This window comes from Haemorhous mexicanus, chromosome 5, assembly GCF_027477595.1.
Source record: "Haemorhous mexicanus isolate bHaeMex1 chromosome 5, bHaeMex1.pri, whole genome shotgun sequence".
Classification (NCBI taxonomy): Eukaryota; Metazoa; Chordata; class Aves; order Passeriformes; family Fringillidae; genus Haemorhous; species Haemorhous mexicanus.
The window spans coordinates 32,190,313-32,208,105 of record NC_082345.1 but is presented as its reverse complement, the minus strand read 5'-3'; the positions used below and the strand labels follow the sequence as shown (position 1 = coordinate 32,208,105).

General features: G+C 42.9%; 1 protein-coding gene across 5 annotated transcripts; it reads right to left on the bottom strand.

Moving 5' to 3' along the window:
* Positions 1-3,503: 3,503 nt before the first annotated feature.
* Positions 3,504-17,778, bottom strand: LOC132327519 (uncharacterized). 5 transcript variants are annotated; one of them, XM_059846790.1, is made up of 6 exons: positions 17,376-17,778; positions 12,556-12,671; positions 8,313-8,405; positions 7,424-7,620; positions 6,674-7,076; positions 3,504-6,395 (listed from the first exon to the last, which is right to left on the bottom strand). In XM_059846790.1, exons 1-4 carry the CDS (start codon positions 17,764-17,766, stop codon positions 7,555-7,557), a joined length of 666 nt encoding a protein of 221 aa, XP_059702773.1. In that variant the 5' UTR covers positions 17,767-17,778; the 3' UTR covers positions 3,504-6,395; positions 6,674-7,076; positions 7,424-7,554. The 5 variants fall into 5 exon arrangements, with proteins under 5 accessions (XP_059702773.1, XP_059702772.1, XP_059702775.1 ...); XM_059846789.1 differs by having other exon boundaries at positions 3,504-7,076; XM_059846792.1 differs by lacking the exon at positions 7,424-7,620 and having other exon boundaries at positions 3,504-6,816; positions 6,925-7,076.
* Between the last annotated feature and the right edge of the window lie 15 nt (positions 17,779-17,793).

The following is a 17,793-nucleotide window of genomic DNA, read 5'->3' as shown; positions in this document are numbered from 1 at the left end:
TTTGACTGGGATAGTATTTTTTTTTTCTTTTAGGAATCTAGAAAGGTGAGCTTGAATATATAAGTATTAATGAAATAGTATTTGTGAAAAATATTATATGAGGTATTTGTGAAAACAAATAGTTTTTCTTCTTCTGTTACACTTGTGAGATACCTAGTTCCATATTTAATTCTACATCAGCCAAGTGATTGTTATTAAGCCTGTTGTTGTGTATGGAAAACTGGCCAACTTGGTTAATTTTTAGTGTCCGAGACACAGTATCTCGCTCTTCTAAATCATCCCCCATTCTCAGATATCTGAGAACTTCTGTGTGCATTTGTGGTTCATGGGGGGTTTTTGCTTGTTTAATCCCACCCCAACCACCACTCAGTGAGGATGCTGTGCTCACACATAAGCTGGAATAGCTGTATCACAGTAGAAGTTGTTTACATCAGCAAGGTAATCACTGCTCTTTGTAGCATACCAAGGAGGAAGGATTGACCCTTTATTACATAAAATGCTTTAAATTTAAAAAACTTGGTCTGATTCTACTTCATTGCTTTAGCATTTTGTAGTGCTTAAATGTTCTTCCTCTTGTAGTATGATATGTCATGTAGCATTTTTTTCCCTCAGTAGAAGAAAAAAAATCTTTGTTCCAGTCTACAGTTTTAGGCATCAGCTCTCTAATAGAAAGGGCTAGCTTGGAACATTATGCTGCTGCAGAGATGCCAGTGACTTCATAAAGCCTTCTTAGTAGATCCTTCTAAATAATCAGAAAATAATTATCTCATGTACGTCATATATTTTTATTGCATTTTCCTTCCAAAGCAATTTGGATAACCTAGGAAAGGGTTTGTTTCTTCTGTTGGTCTAGTGTCATTTTGCCAGTGTGTGTTTTCTACAGATTTCACTAGAAGTTGAGTACCACTCATCTTCTCAGTTGAGATGTAGAGAAACTACATCTCAACTGTTAGTTTCTAAAGATACTACTGAATAACTTTTTTTCCCTTGAACATGCTTATGTGTGCAAAAAGCAATGTTGGATGTGTGTAAAAAGGCTGCTTTTAAATACTTGTGGGAATTTATACAGAAAACTAGTGCCAAATGCTGGGTAGCTGATGTTGGTTTATCATGGCAGAGCATGAAATCATTTTGCTCCTTCATTCTGTTGTGCTTAAAAGATGTCAGAGTCCATGCTCAAGCCACCATGAGCCAAGTGATTTTGACTTCTTATTTATGGTGTGTTGCTCACATAATAAGTCTGCTGTTGTGAAGTAATGTCTGTGGGGTCTCTGTGAAGGATGGCTGCTTAACTCTCCAAGTTCAATTGCATGAACATAATAGTGGCTTTTTCTGCCTGGAATATAACTTTTTAAATAGATTGTAGCAATTTGTTGTGTAACAAATTTTGGTATTTTCATGGGTTTGTGGTGCCTGCCTGGTGTATAAGTGAGCTTACATCTCATGCAGTGCTCTATGTTCCAATGCATAAAGTTGAGTCCTTTTTATTTTTGGAAAGCTGAGGCCTAATTTGTCACTGTTTGACTTCAGTGCAAGAAGAGATATCCTTGGACTAATTTAAACTTAAAATTATTTTCCCCCATTCTTTTTCCCATATTTTTGCTTACTGCTGCCTAATGCTGCTAAGAAATTTTGCTTTACAGAGAAACCTTTACAGTCATAACCTTCTGTTATGACATTTATCTGTTCTTGCCTGTCAAACTGTGTTTGTGATCAAACATCCACAATCACTGTAGAAATACTGGCTTTCACAATGTTTCCCAAACACTTTTGGATGCTTTTCAGGCATTTTGAGAGCTAAAAATCTATGATGTGCTTGGGTGCTATCTTTAAAGTACTTCTTCTTCTGATCAGTGGCTGGAAACTGTCTAAAACACATGTTCACTACATGTACCCTGTGCCCTTTTGTTACTAATTCATAACATTGATGTTTTAAAATCTTTCCCTGCATTGTGATGCTGCTTTCAATCTTACTGTGTTTTCTTTGACTAAATCTTTTTCCTGGGTTACCCAAAGCATAACACAATTACAATACTACTCTCACAGTAATCTGAAGCTCTCTTCTTGGTTTTCTAGGTCTCAAACAACTGTCTTTGTTTCTCTTCACTTGCAAACTTGGAATTCAGCATTTATCCACTTGATTATTGTTCTACTTCTATGAAAAAAAAAAATTTGAAAGTTAGTTTGGGATTTCTGTTTTCTGTTGCCCTTGTTCTTTGTAATTGAAAACTTAAGTTGCGTAAAATTCGCAATGTTAAGTCTGTTCTGGCACTTTGTATCCCAGTTTGGGCACTTAGCCATTTATTTTGTATCTAGTAGCTATTGAGTTCCAGAGCATCTTAGGCTCCTTGCTGTGGGTAGTAGGCAGTTGGGTACATCTTACTGAGGGATTTTTGGTTTTCAAGTGTCTCATTAAAAGTCTCCTCAGGCCTTGCTTGGCCTGCATGCCATTAGAAAACTCTGTTTCAGTCATGTATCAAAAATTTTGCCCTTAACTCACAGAATCACAGAATTGTTAGGTTTGGAAGGGATCTCTGGAGATTATATAGTCCAACATTTCAGCTAAGGCAAGGTCACCTGCAGCAGGTGACAGGAACACAGCCAGGTGCATTTGGAATGTCTACAGAGGAGAAAATTCCACAACCTCCTTGGGCAGCCTGCTCCAGTGCCCCTGAACAGGAATTGGGACCATTTAAACCGCAGTTCAATTAATCTTGGTGCCTTAGTGAAAAGAATTCTTTCCTCTCCTCTGATTTTCCCCAGATGAAAACAAACCGGATGCTTTTAAGACGGTTTTTTCCCTTCGGTGTGCGCCGCGGGAGCTGCTGTGCAGGCTGTGTGCGGCACCACCGGGAGGCAGCACCGCCCAGGGCCGGAGCGGGACCGGCACCGGGGCTGGCGCTGGGCTCTGCGGGCAGCCTTAGCCCCGAGAGGCGGCCGTGGGCTGCTCCCTTCGTGACACTCGGGAGCACTGCGGCAAAAGGAGCTCCCTAGCACCTCCCAAAGGACTTGCATTTAAAGGGTCAGAGGTGTTTTGCCTGTTTGCTTTAACTTTTGTAGGGTGTCTCAGAGACAAAAAAAACCTCCATCATCCCGCTCTGGGGGAAAAAAGAGTCGACAGTGGGGCAGTAAAGTGACCCATGTGACAAATGTCATGGCTTTGTTTCACTTCCCCATGATTGCAGTGAAGGCAGCAGTTACCCATGCACCCACCCATCCTGCCCTCCCTCCCCACCATCCAGCTATTAAGTTCTATAGGAAACTTCTCTCTTGCTGCTGTTATAATAGGTCTGAACTTCATCTGTTGTGTCCAAATTCTGCTGTAGCACAATAAATCGTAGTGGCAGGTCATTATAAGTCACAGTACCGACTGCTTGTCAAAGCCAGCACTGCATTTCTCAGTTTCTCCAGTCTATGAATTTTAGCAGCTTCTCTGCTGTAATTTCTCACATGCTCATTCCATCCTCAAAGTTATAAAATTGAGAGATAAAATAGATCTGAGCTGCATTCCTCATCTGTAATAGATGATGTATATTTTATTTTAATGCTATAATATAACAAAATTGACCTAGAGCAAACCCACTAGTCACCAGTATAAAGGAACAAATTGTGTACCTATGATACATATAATTTGAGATTATCTCCAAGACTGAGACAGATACTAATTAGACATCTAAACCTGAGTTAATCTTCAAAGTCTCCCGTTATGGTCAGTCGGCACAGAAAAAGTACATGCACAAGGCAGTTGATCTTATTTAACATTTTATTGTCTAGAATATGTCACACAACTGTCCTCTGAAGATGCATTTTCCTTTTCTGTGAAGGGAGAATGAAGATGAGATTTTTTTATCTATATCGGGGCCTTTCTCTTATTATTTTTTTTTTAAATTTAGGAGCACAATTATGCAAAATACTCTTAAAATTTAGATAAAACCATTTTTTATGTTTCTGCTAGCTTTCAATAGCATGTAGTCTGTATATAGGAGCTCTTAGTTTTCTATATAGAATAATTCACACACATTTAATTTGTAAATGTACACTGTGTATGAGACTTTCTCACCTTGTATTTAATCAAACCTGTAATACTAAAAATAATAAGCTGTTTGGAGAAATAACATAGTTACTTATTTATATATCTTTCTGGTACCTCTTATGAAATGAGCCTATTATTTCAATTGTTATCTTTTGGTACTTCTACAAAAACAAACATGATAAATTATGATTTACTGAGCAATTTGCACAGAATTATCTGAAACTTTAAATACAATTGATACAGAATGTTAGTTCCACTATGCATAGCCACAGCTGTTGGAACACTGCAGATCAGACAGTGGGAGGTATGTGGAAGCTGCATGAACTAAACAGCATGTTTGGTCAGCAGTTTTGCATCTCCTGGATTCTGGAGGAGTAGAAGTTTATGGCCTGGCATGCCACTTTAATAAAGATCATGATGTAGGTGTATGTATCACAAAGTTTTTCATTGTATAGAGACAGCACAAGATGTTGGCACAGCCAATAGAACTAAGTAGCTTTGCCAACTGGTCTTTATGAAACATAAATACAGAAAAAAGTTGTGCTTATATTCAGCTTTACTGCTTGTCAAGATGAAAAACAGTGTCAGGTCAGAGGCAGTTTACCTTTTAAATAAGACCTGTTCTGACTGCTACCAAAGTTTAATTACTCAACAAAAGGATCCCCCTACCAGCAAAATGTGAGATGATTAAAAAAATTCTACAAGAACTGTTTTTTAGCATCTCTTCTGCTAAAACTAATAAAATGTTGACGACGAAAGTTGTAGAGAAAAATTCAAAGAACAGTGAAAAGTAATTGCACTAAGTCATTACCATGTTGAATAAAAATTAACCTAAGTAAAAGATTAAACTATTGAAGCATGACCCTCCTGTACAAACATGTATTTCCTACTCACTAATGGTAACAAAACAGACCTTAATAGTTTCATCCAAAGATTAGTGTTTCTTAAACAATCCTAGTCATTAGCACCAAGTTTTTTAAACGCTGCTGAGTTTCTTGTCTTAAACACTGCTAGTTTCTCATTCAAATGGGTTTGATTTGTTTAAACAAATCATATGCTAAGTACTGTTTTTCTGTAGCCAGCATTTTTAGGACTTACACTGCATCAGATCTGTGCTGCAGGAGTGGTCTTCACATTTGCTTTAGTTAAGACAAAGTGATGATTTTTATTGAATAATAAACAAATGGTAGGAAAAAAATTTTCCTGGACCCTTAATTAGTTAACGTTTGTTTGGTTGTTATAAGTAACATAAGGCTTCATATCCTTTTAAAAATTTATTTTGTCATTTTTAATACTGACTGGCTTCAGTATAGGATTATTTGTTATTTTCCAAGAATAGGTGTTTACAGAATTCCCTTTCCCCCATGCCGTTTTTCCTACAGTTAAAACACTGGCATTAGTGATGGAGTAACAGAGTGGTGGAGAGTTCCACAAAATTTAGAACTAGATTAAGAAAAAAGGATTTCCTATCCAGAGTAAAAGCACTGAGCAAATAAAATTCATGGGAAATTCCTCATAAGCAGAGGCCAGAAAAATGACAGAGAAATTGCCTTTCTAGAGCATATATTTGTATTAAAATACTGAAAGAAACACGCTCTAGTTTTGGCTGCATGGGGTTACAACTCACTGGCTTTATATGGCCATATTTGTTTGAGAAAGATCTGAAGTGAACCCAGAGATGCCACTGGTAAGGCTGAAAGGTGACACCATGGGGTGTGAGGAGAAGAGCAGCAGTGGTTAGTGCCTTCACCGTGCCTAGCCAGGCCTTGTCCAGTCCAGGCACAAAAGCTTGAATTGTTAGAACTGGGTGAGTGTTTTGTTTCAATACGACCAAGATTTTAACTCAGGACTTTGTGGAAATGATGCAGGAAAAGCCTTGTGTTTCTTCAGCAGTGCTGCATTTATTCTGCAGTGAAAGTACCTGTGTAACTCTGGCAGGTGAAACCAGGACCCTGGGCTTTACCACACCGAGGTGGTGTCAGCAGCAGACACGTTCAGGATCCCTCTGGGCACATTCAGGACCCCTCTGGGCACATTCAGGACCCCTCTGGGCACATTCAGGACCCCTCTGGGCACGTCGCTACTGTGGCAGTCTGGGAGCAAAGCTCAGGCCCCTGCTGCTGCACCCACACCTCCACAAGCTCTCCTGAAAGCAACGGCTTCCCACTGCTGCAGGGACAGCACCAAGCACCGCTCCCAAGGTCTCATCTTGCCTGACTTCACAAGATGTGCTCTTCTAAGCCACCCAGGCTGGCTGCTTACCGCATCCCAGAACACGCAGCACGTGCCCTCACTCTGATGCTAGGAGAGCACCCTTCTCACAGGCTGAGGGACAGTTTCACACCATTTCGCAAACTTCAAACTGAAAGACAACACTGAAAAATCAGAATTGTGTGTTGGCTCTAGAGGGGCACCAGAAGGAGTCCAAGGAGCACTATGGCATGTGAATATGGGAGTCTGCTCTAAAGGGAACTAGCCTAGCTAGTGTGAATATAAGCCATCTGTATTCCTCTTACTTCCCAGTATAAGTCTCTCTTGACATCAGGGACATTTTTTTAAATTTAGAAAGACAAGCTTGCTCTCTGAAATCAGGTAGTGTGAACCCACAGCATTTTTATAGATTACCTGATCTTAGATTACCTTAGTCTGTTCAGAGTACCAAGTCTGAGTAAGTCTGGCACAGGCTTATACCTACAGCAACTCACACATGTAGTTAGTATTTTCTAAACAATTTCAGTCACCAGTCCAGAGTCTCCCATTCAGAGATGTCCCAGTTGAGACTCCTGTAATAATAAAAGAATTTTTCTTCTGAATAAACAATTATACAGAGAAGAAAGTGCATTTCTGTAACGCCAAACAAAATCTGTATTTAGGAGAAAGTATCTTCTTACATATTCAACATTGGAGTGGATGAACCATACCAAAGGTCACTAAATGTCATTGTTCTGTAATTTTCAGTCTTCAGAGGATCAAAGAAATCTGAAGAAATGGTTCAAGTTGAGACACTTGGCAAAATAATGAGGTGAAAGGCTTCCAAAGTTTTCTGGAGGAAAAACGTCCAATTACTGTGGGGTTAATTCTTAAAATCTTCATTTAGGCATTAATAAATTAAAATGTGTATCCTCTTTAGGGTTCATGAAATGTCAACAAAAGAAAATAGTAGTATAATAACCAAAGAGCTGTTTTTCAGTTATTCTCAGGGCATAAGGGGTTTGTTTATTCAAAGATCTGTGACACTGGCAAATGAGATGTTCCCTTTAAATACCCTGCCAGGTGTTGTTTTTGTTTGGTTTTTTTCCCTGTTCAGCTGTACTTGTATGATAAATTAATTTTTCTAGAAATACACTACCAGTTCAGCACAGATTTTTTTTTAACCATTAATCTCCTTACCTGGCATATTTTGCCCCATTAGAGCAGCCCAAGGAAGTGATCTTAAAATGCCCAAGGAGATTAAAAGATACACTTCAGTCAATTGCTGAAGTGTAATTCAGAAGCACAACTGATCAGTCATTTGAAGAATTTCACTGTTGTTGCTGTGCCTTTTTGATCAGCCAGTCCAAAGGGATTTCATTAACATCTCGCTCTGACTAAGAAGAAATTTTGAATAAATTATGAAAGCTTCTAGAAATAAGCTATTTTTAAGTGCTAAGCATATAAATGCAAATTGAATAGAAGCAGCTGTTATTTACATTCTGTGGACACATGATTTCACTCCCTAATGGATAGGGAAAGAAAAAAAAGCCACTGAAAGATTGAAATGCCCTTAAAGAAATTGGGAAAATGGGGATCTAATAAAAATACATGCAATGAACCACATTGTTGGGTGGTATGAATTGGTAAAGCTTTCCAGGTTTGCCACCATAACATTACATAGCCCACCTGCCAGGAGGACTTGAAGAGCTCTATGTATTTCTTGGAGAAAGTGAGGGGAGGGGTTGAAGGAAGGAATATGCTGAAACAAAGGCCTATGAACAAGCTCCTGTTTCAGCCTTTTATGTAATGGCTAGCTGATAACCTGGCATTTTCAAAAATAGTCTCCCAGAACAAAGCCCCCATTCACAATAAGATTTTGCTATGGACTTATGTTAGTTTGAGATTATGTTCTGAAAAAAATTATAAAAGCTCCTGAAAAATGTAAGCAGCATTTTCTAGATCAGTGTGCCTGAAAGTAGAGGACTGTGCTGGAGGGAAAAGAAAGCACAGTATGAAATTTGCACCCTTCATGAACTCAGGCTTTTTACTGGCCTGGCAGAGGCTCTCCTGCATGTCCTACGTTTACCTGGAGCAGGTCCCTGCTGTCACATGTTCCACTGGAAAGCTCATGCTCCCTCCTGCCAGGCCTGATTCTGTTTGTAACATCACCAGCAGACACCTAGAGTAGAAAGAAATAATACTCTCCTCAGGAAAGGTAAGGCATGTTTAAAAATGTACACAAAATATGGCTGCTAATTTGGCCCAAACCCACTCATTCAAATCAGCGATAGGAAGCTGGGACAGGAAATTAAAGGTGGGATTGTTTTGCTGGCTTTTCCTTATAGAAGGAAAAAGAATTGACATACCCAACACTAAAGCTCAAGCTCAAGCACCACAGAGCCATTTGTTTTTTAAGAGCCTGGGGAATGATCTCCTCCAAGATTAGTTCTGTTTGACTTAGGATTGCTTTGTGCCTGCCAGCACACAAAACCTCTCATATCACAGGCAAAGGTAGGACACAAATTTCATTCTTGCTCCATTTTAGTTACACTCTTACCTGCTGTTCTGTGTTACACAAAAGATACGTCCAATGGCTAAATGCATCCTTTTCTTCCTGCCCAGAACAAAGGCTGATCTACAGCAGCAGGTTTTGCAGCTTCCTTCTGTCTAGCATCAGGTGGCATGAAATGCTGGGGAAAAATTCTGCTGTGCCTCAGGCATCTTTCCAGATCACATTAATTCACAGAGGGATAATTTATCAGAGAAATGAGCTCTGAAGAGACTACTAAAATTAGTGTTAAATTTTGATATGTAGGGCAATGGCACTGAAAGTCAGAAAATAGGTCTAGCCCAAACTCACACTTTATAAAACACTTTGCATATTTTGTAATAATTATGGATATTATTTCCCCTTCTCCGTTCATTTATAAGGACAGAGAGAATAACAAACTTAAGCAAATCTGAATTTGGTTACACAGAGCCATCTGTTAATTCTGGTATATGGCAGTAGAGGGCATCTAAGGACTTCAAGTCACATATGGTAAGGGATTAAAATCAGATGGCTGAAGGAGTTATTACTCTCCCCCAAGCCGTTCAGCCCACTTCAGGACAGAATTGCCACCTCGTGACCAAACAGCTCACAAGGCTGCTCCTGATGGATGGCAGTTTTGAAGCCACGCTGAAACTGGGATTGTTCTGAAAACACCAGCAAGAAAGCTGAAGTCATTAAGGAGGGGATGCATGAGTTAATTTCTCTTCCCTGCTGCAGGCAGAGCTCTGTCAGAGCCACAGGATGGTTTTGGGTACAGAACAGGGGGAGATACTGCTTCAAGAAGCCTGTCCAATTTTATCTACCACTCTTTGAGCTTTAATTTCCACATACCTGGAAAAACTGCTTACAGGAGGAGCAAGTGATTCTGGGAATGGACAGGCTGTGCCAAGAAAAGGCGAGCTGTGGACCAATGCTCTTTCCTTAACCAGAAAGAGTAGCCCTATGTCTGTTTCCTCTCCTGAGCCTTAAGACTGACAGCCAGTATTTCATCAGGTTACGTCCTCCCAGTATACCAGTCAGACACAGGACGATGCGTTGAGCCATCCTGACTAAAAGCAAGCACTAATCCTGACAAACACAGAGAAAGCAGTTGGCAGCTAGCACTGTTTTCTTGTCATCTGTCCAGGTTTGTATGACATTCCACATGCAGCCTCTATACTGAAGCAGGGAAAGCAGCCATGCCTATCTTGAGCCAAAAGAAGCCAACACGTCAGAGGCAGGTTAAGTTCATTACCTGACACTAACACTTAATGCACTAATCTGAAAAATGTATTTGAACCCAGCAGCATATTCACATACAACAAGCAACACATTTTCAATTAACTGTAAGTAGTTTAAGGTTATATAAATACATTAGTAAACTTTGATTATCCTGTTATTCAAACTCCTAAGTACAGCAACATGTCAGGCCTTATGCTGAAGTCTGTTATAGCCTTAGCCTGAAATTTAAAAGTGGGTCATGCCCAAAAAAAGGTTCTACAACTCATTTAATGATTCACAGCACTCCTAAAATGATATTCATCTGTCTGCTCTCCGTGGCAGCACTTTCAATCATAAACACTTAATTGTAGGAATTCATCCTCAAGGCCAAACAGCTCTGGGTGAATTTAACTATCCTTAATATAAGAACTAGAACAGTGATTTAAAATTAATCTTTTTCTGATGGGAGGCCATTTATTCAGAAACACATAACCCAGTTTCTACTTCTCTTTACTTTTCACTCAAAAATCTCCCCTTTAGAGATAGGCACTGCATCACCTGTTTTAGTTTTCCTTATTAGTTTCAAACCTGACTCTCTGCCAACAAAGGAACTTTATTACTTATGGATTGGCAAAGCAGAGGAGAGCTGCCTTCATGCTGTCTGTCAGGAAAACTTTTTTCACAGACATTACTTGCTCTCTTTTACTTTGAGGCGTAGAGCTTGCAACTGGCAGAAAAACATCTCAAGCCTCCTCAAGCATAAAAGGCTTGTTTTTTCTGGCAGCATCTAGGACAAGAATGCAAGATTTCACAGTGCTTTCAGCTGAGCTATCTCTAGGATTTTTCCAAAAAAAAAAAAAAACAAAAAAAAACAAAACCAAAACAAACCTTCAACCAAAACTTCAAGGATCATGGTTCTGAACATGTGTGTGTGTATAGGTGTAGTGTACATATATACCTATATGCTCTTTCTCAGCCAAAAAAACAAGGTAAATAAATATTACAGTCACAGCATTTTATGCTATAAGCTGAATATTAAAATCCATATCAAATAGTCTCCTAGTTTGAAGACTGTACCAAAATTGGTCCTTTCCTTTTTTCTACCTTGTTCTTGAGAAGGAAGCATGAATGGGAAGAAAATGCTATCAAAGCATGTATATTTACAACTTATTCTCCAGTAACTTTCAGCAATATTTGCCTAGTTTTAGTCAGAGTGAAACTCGATAATTCACAAAATAACACAGTGATAGACCAGAATTCTGCTGTTTATAAAGAAGCCTAGCATAGCATAAAGTAAAAACTCCTGTGTAAATTATCCTTGTTTTTTTATACTTAGTACCCTGTGTCACCACATTCTACTTTTCCTTTACATGCCTATTGGAAGTATTTTTATGTAATTTTGGTTTTACCTTAAATTGTAAATAGTAAATTGGAGAAACTAAGCAAGCACTACATTTAATTTTTTTCACTGAAGATCCCAAGTGGATAGGTAACCTCTTACTCACTGCAGGTTAGGCCTTTACTTTTAGATAGTAGATAGCACAGGATGAGATGAGAGATGGACTAAATGCCACCTTTTTATGGTCAGTTTTGTGCTTGAAAGTGATTATCTGTCTACCTGTCCCCTGAGCCAAAGGGGAATGATCCTTCTTTTTATCAACTGTCTCTGAGAGAAAAGAATCTGGATGTTATTCCAAAGTATTACTCTCTTGGTGCCATCTTTTGATGTTTGCTTTTAAATCACAAGTGCTGGTTACCTTTTAGAGCAGCCCTGATTTTTAGAAATTATTCACTGAATTCTTTTGTTATTCTCCTTTACCAAATGTATATTATAAAGAGAAGCAAAGCATTCACATGTGAATAGATAAAAATGGCAGAAAATAAGGTGGCAGCTGGTAAAGAGTAAAACTGTTTGGTAAAAATCTTAATCTATTTCATCAAAACATTCTGTTCCTCAGGCAGCTGGAAAGGGCAGGGTGATCCCATACGCTGAAATATTTGTTTTCTCTATGTTTTATTTATTATGTTTTAGGAACTCTTTGTGAAAAAGCAAACCTTTCTCCTAACTGCTAAGTGAGAAATCCTCAAAGAGTTCACATTGCAGACCTTGCTCGTGCTGTGGAGTTACAATTAACTCAATCCAATTTGCTACAGCCAAAGGCTCAATATTCATATTTCTCTGCTCAAGAACCAGACTGCAATCCCAGGACAGGGAAACCAGGGCAGCTGTACACTGTTATTTGGACTAGTTCAGGTAAACAGTTGTCAAAATACCTTCAGTAAGTAGACCTATGTGATAAGCAATAGCTGTCCTTTGAACTGAAGGGGATTTTAAGTGACCAAATGGTATGCCATGGATAATAGATATTCTGTGCTGCATCTTTGGGAAGTTAAGCATGAAGAGAGCAAGGAAAGGCCCCTTGTATTCTTCCAGGTAGCTAGGTAAATCTATCTTAATAAATCAGTAAATCTTTTCAGTGAATCAGAGCAAATTTAGCAAAGTCAGCTGAGTCAAAAACACATTACCCCCCCCTCTGCTCACATCATATTATATAAATAAATCAGTGTACGAGCTCACCAGTAAACTTGGCATACTTTTCAGGAACAAAGTGAAAATCATTTCTAGTAACAGGCACTTCTCAGGACTGTAAAAGCGTTGCTGCCTCCTTCCTTGGTCATGAAAGGGATTTTTGCCTAAAGGAAAAATAAAAAATAAATTCACTTATCCTTCCCTGTCTTGAGCATATGCATTTGAATGCATCAGAAACAATATATTCTGCCTGTGATTTTCAAGAACCCTTAATATAATATTTTCACTATCAATATAAAACTTGATTAAAAATTTCTACTATATGGAAACATACAGTCAGAACCAACATTCATGAATAGTAGTATCAGGAAAAAAAAATAGGGATTGCTTCCGTTGGTGCCTTTCATCTCCAGTTGGATGATATGCCTCTAAAACTGGCTCAGAAGTATTAATATTTGTATATGTACAGCAATATTTCTCGTAGAATTGCTACCCCAAAACAACAGATAAAAAAAAATAAAGCATTTGGTTTGAATTGTACATAAAATTTTAAAATCCCCACTTGTATATAGTTTTTGTATTAGTGACTGTTTAGAAGAATTACTGTTTTTCTACATTGCAGATTAAAAACCCCTATTTTGGAAAACTAAGTTTTCTGAGTCTGCTCCATCTTTTCTCTTTCTCCATTTCACATCTTTCTCCTACTCCATTCTGATTTTTATAAAGTAAAACTCTTCAGGCAGACCAAACCTGTATTAAATATCCCAGTGACAAAAAACTAAGAAGTAGCTTTAAGTAGTTTCATGCACTACCTACGGCCCATAGTCCCAAAACTATTTTCATTTAGCCACCTTTTCTTACCCTTACAACTACTTCTTTTCTCTCCTGAGACTGTATGGAAGACTCATGCAGACAGAGGAGAAAAAGAGCAACTAACATTGTTGAAAGAAACAGTAAAATGCAAATGTAGCCCACCGAGCCTATAGCACTTTCAGATGTCTCAAGCCAGAGAATAAAGGTAACTGTAAACCAGAGCATTCCTAGGAGGTGCCAGGATTGTCATTTAAAGATCCATTTGCAGTTTTGAAGTTTGAATTTCATTACTCTTGTAAGTTTATCAGATATTTAGTGCTATTTTTAAGAGACATTAGGTTCTCATGAAAAAAAAAATTAACAGAACTCTGTTTAGGAAAGATCCTGCTGATATACTGCCTATTTAATATTTATGCTACCTTTTTCATAACAATATCTGAAGTTTTAAGTAACAAACATTTATTACATTCTTCTGTTCTTGTTTCTCATTCACCACATAAATCGTGGTCTTTCTCCCTCTGCCTTTATAGCAGCCAGCTGTGGTTTTAGAAACAAATTATTATGACTTCAAGTGACGAATAAACAGCAGAAGCAAAGGAAGTCTTGAGATACTAGCCACATAAAAATCCCATTAATAAAATAACATAGGAAAAGAGAACTACAGCAAAGCTGTAAAAAAGCAGCTTTGCATCTAGACAAGACATATTCCTTTTCTCCAAGAAGCATTAATGAACTTCAAAGAAATAGCCTTAATTTGAATACTATGATATCAGAAGAACATACTTTTTGAGCAAAAGCTGTGTGCCTACATATACAGAATTATTTTACTAATAAAAATAGATCTGTATTAATTTTTTATTGTTCTCCTGAACATAGTGAAGTCAGTGCCATTCTGAAAAAGTAATGGAGGTTTTTTGCAAGATCTCATGTCATAGGCAGCTGAACTGTCAACTAAATTTCTAGGGGCAAAAACCCATTCTCTCCCCTCTTCACATCAATCCAACGAAAAAACTTTGTGGGGATTCCACAGCCATCACTGGAGGCTGGATCTGAGGCTACCTGAACTTCACAGACAAAAACAGGAACAAGAACGACCTTCAAGACCTAAATTGTTTTAACCCATTTCTGAGAATGCTTAAGAAAGCCCGTGTTTGTTCCTCAGACCTCATTTTAAATCTGTGCTGCTGCCAGTGATTAAAACCACCTTTTTTTCATAAACTGAATAAATTAAATTCAAAAGCACCCAGGCATTACAAACAGATGAAATCATACTGGCCAATATTTCACTTAACAAAGTAGATTTTTTTTTCTCAGATTAATTTACTTAATCACTAAATACAGAACTTAATTTTTAAGATAACTATTAATTCTCTTATCCTCTGATGCTTAAGAATTATAAGCAATAACTATTACAAAATCCTTCAGGATTTGTAATCTTTTCTCAGACCTTTTTTTAATTATTATTTTTTTAAGAAACGTTGCATTTCAGACGTTACTGGGGAGTGCGACTCAAGGCAGCGTCTCAGTCTGGGAGCTTTCTCTGTGCAGGGGAGCTGCTCCGCTCCCTCAGCCTGACAGTCCAGCCTAATACATATTCATTTACCCCTCTGATAACAAAGGCCCCCTCCCGCTCCGATTTTTAAAGATACTGTCTTTTATTATCATAAAGGTTTGGGCTTCTTTCCTGAAATCTTTAAAAAGACACCCCTTAATCCTTCTGCCGTCAATTCTCCCTCCCAGATACCCCCCTATAATTTGCAGGGAGCCCTGACCTGCAGCCAAGGGCTGGGGTGAGACTATTCCGGCTACTTTTGCTTTGTTTTCCCTCTTTTCTTTCGTGGGTTTTTTTGGGGGTTTTTTTTGGTTTTTTTTCCTGTGTGTGCGTCTCTTTCTAAAGTCGGCTCGGGGCCGCCGGGTCAGCGGCGAAAGGTGGCTGGTTACCGAGCAGCACCCACGGCGCAATCAAACCATCTTTACGCTGAAAAACAGCTTCGTGGTTATTAAAAAAAAAAACCAATAATAATTAAAAAAAAAGGGGGGGGGGGGAGGGGGAGGAAATCGGCGCGCGCATCGGCGGGCAATGGCTGTTTGTAGCAACGAGGTATTTAGCGCCGGAGGGTGAAGGGGGGTGGAGACCAGGGTGGGGTGTCCCAGGAGCTTCGGCCGCCGCAAGTCCCTGGCACAGAGCTCCTGGCACCGGCCCCTGACGCGCTCCGGCCCTGCGGGCGGGCCCCGCCGCCGCGCTCAGGTGCCCGCTGCTGCCGGCGCCGGGCAGGCCGGGCGCCCCTCGCCCCTCCGGCCCCGGGACGGGCGGCTGCGCTCGTCCTGCTCCCTCACGGGTCCCGCCGTGCCCCGCGGGGCGGCCCGCACGGCCCCGTCCCCCCGCAGCCCCGGGCACTGACCTGCGCGTCGCCCGCGGCCCCGCGGGCGGAGGAGGAGGAGGCGGGGGGGCCGCGGGGCAGCGTTCGGCGACCGCTGCCCCGGCGTGACAGGGGCGGCGGCTCGGTGCGTCGGCCCCGGCTGGCCGCGATCGCGGCGGAGGCGCCGGAGCGGGTCCTGTCACATGATGCGGTTCCTGGAAAGTTCCTGGAAAGCAGCCTTTGTATGTAACCATCCCGGGAGGGGGGAGCGGCGGGGGCAGGATGCCCTCGCCTCGCAATCAAAGGCGAGCAGACCGCCCGCGCCGGGGAGAGGCGGGGGAGAGGAGGGTGTTGTTTCCCCAGGAGCACCATCTTCCTCCGGCGGCCTCTGTCCGCCCCGACACAGCCTCGACGCTTCTCCCCGGCGGCGGGTGCTGTGTCCCCTCGGCACCCCGACGCCGCCGGGAGCCAGAACAACCTGACCGCCCCACCTCCAGGCGGCGGCAGCGGCGGCCCCAGCCCCGTCCCTCCGAGCCCGGGTGAGTCCCCTTGTCTTCGCCCCCCTCCGCCCGATGCCGTGCGTCGCTTCGAGAGCCGGCAGCCCGCCGCCCCGCTCCCGGTACGGCGCTGCCGAGCGCCGGGATGGAGGCTCCCGCAGCCGGCGGCAGGCTGCGGCTCTCCTCGCCTTGGCCGGGGGACGCCTGGCTGTAGCCAGCCGCCACCGCCTCGCCAGCCTTCCGTCCCCACCGAACTCCCGTGGCGGCGGCGCTTCGCGGCCAGGCGCTCCCGGAGTCTCCCTTTCACAAGGGGTCGCGCCCGGACACCGCTGGCAGGGCTGCTCCCACCTGCGCTCGTCGGCCCCGCGCCCGCAGCTTCTCCCGGTGACAGGCGCACCTGCGCCCGGTCACCGAGCCGGCGGCGAGAGCTTCTGCAGGGGGAAGGAGGGGATGGGTTTTGTCGAGGGTTTCCCGCGCGTGTGCCTACATATGTTGGGATAGAAACCCGTCAGAACACCCTATCAGTTGCCACTACAGTTTAATTTGGAAAAGTTTCTGAGCTCCCTCTCGGAACTTGTTAAGGGAGGAACCACCTTAGCATAACCTCGTCACCTGGCAGCTGCTGCGCACCCTCAGGCAGAGACTGTCCGGTTCGCCATCACCGGCGGGGGGCTCCCGGTCTTCCCCGTGAGCCCCGTCCCTCCACTCCAGCCAAGCCGGCTAGGTTCCCCCTCTCTGGTACTGCCCAGCTTTGTGTCGCTCCTGATGTGGCGGTGCACCGAGGAGACAAGAGGCTCTTTTTGTCCCTCTCGTTAGCTTCGGCCAAGAGGAAAGATTTTTTTTCACCCTCCCTAATATCAGCATTTAATGGAGCGGGAAAAGCATATTTCCTGCCCCGCGCTAATTATAGCGCATCCTCCACCGCGCTGCCCCTTCCGTTCCCTAGCGGCCGGCGAGCCCCCGGAGCCGGCGCTGCCGCCGCACTCGCTCCGCAGCTTCCCGGGTACTCCGCTGCCCGAGCGAAGGTCTCCCATTCCAGGAGCATGGCCCACGTCGGGCTTCCGTTCCCGTCCCTACAGGTACGACTTCGCGGATGACCTTACTGGAAGGCGTCCCTACGCACGGCAGCGTGCAACCCGGGCAGCGCCGGGGCTGGGACCTCTGCCCCGCTCTGCTGGTTACCCCTCCTCTCTCCTACCTTTACGTGCTCGGCTCTCCCCCACGACCTCCTCCCTCCCCAAAAGTCCCAGAGCTGCAGGCCGGGCTCGCCTGCCCGAGCCGAGGCAGCGGGGCATCAGCGGGTTCGCCTTTGCGATAAAGCGAGACCACCGTCTCGGGACGACGCCTCCGCCGAGTCCCCGACGGAGAGGAGCCGAGGACAGGCTGGGCGGCGGGGGGGAGGAGATGTCCCTCCCCCGCTCCGCCGGGAGGTGATCTCTCGCCTCGGGTCCCTCCTCTGGATGCTGGGAAGTTCCGAAGCGGGATCGCCAGAAACACGCTCGGCGTCGGGAGTGCCTCTCGCGGGGCTCGCCGCTAACCACGCTCTCTCTGCGCTCGCAGGCGGCGCCCGGGCTGGGGGCCGGGACCATGTGCCCAGCGCGGCGCTGAGCCCCGCT

Coding starts and splice junctions, on each gene's coding strand:
- LOC132327519 (XM_059846789.1), bottom strand. CDS start 17,766: ATGGTCCCGGCCCCCAGCCCGGGCGCCGCCTGCGAGCGCAGAGAGAGC. Junction 8,406..12,555: donor AAAGTATGCCAAGTTTACTG/GTGAGCTCGTAC, acceptor TTTCTACTCTAG/GTGTCTGCTGGTGATGTTAC. Junction 7,621..8,312: donor ACAGCAGGGACCTGCTCCAG/GTAAACGTAGGA, acceptor ATTTCTTCTTAG/TCAGAGCGAGATGTTAATGA.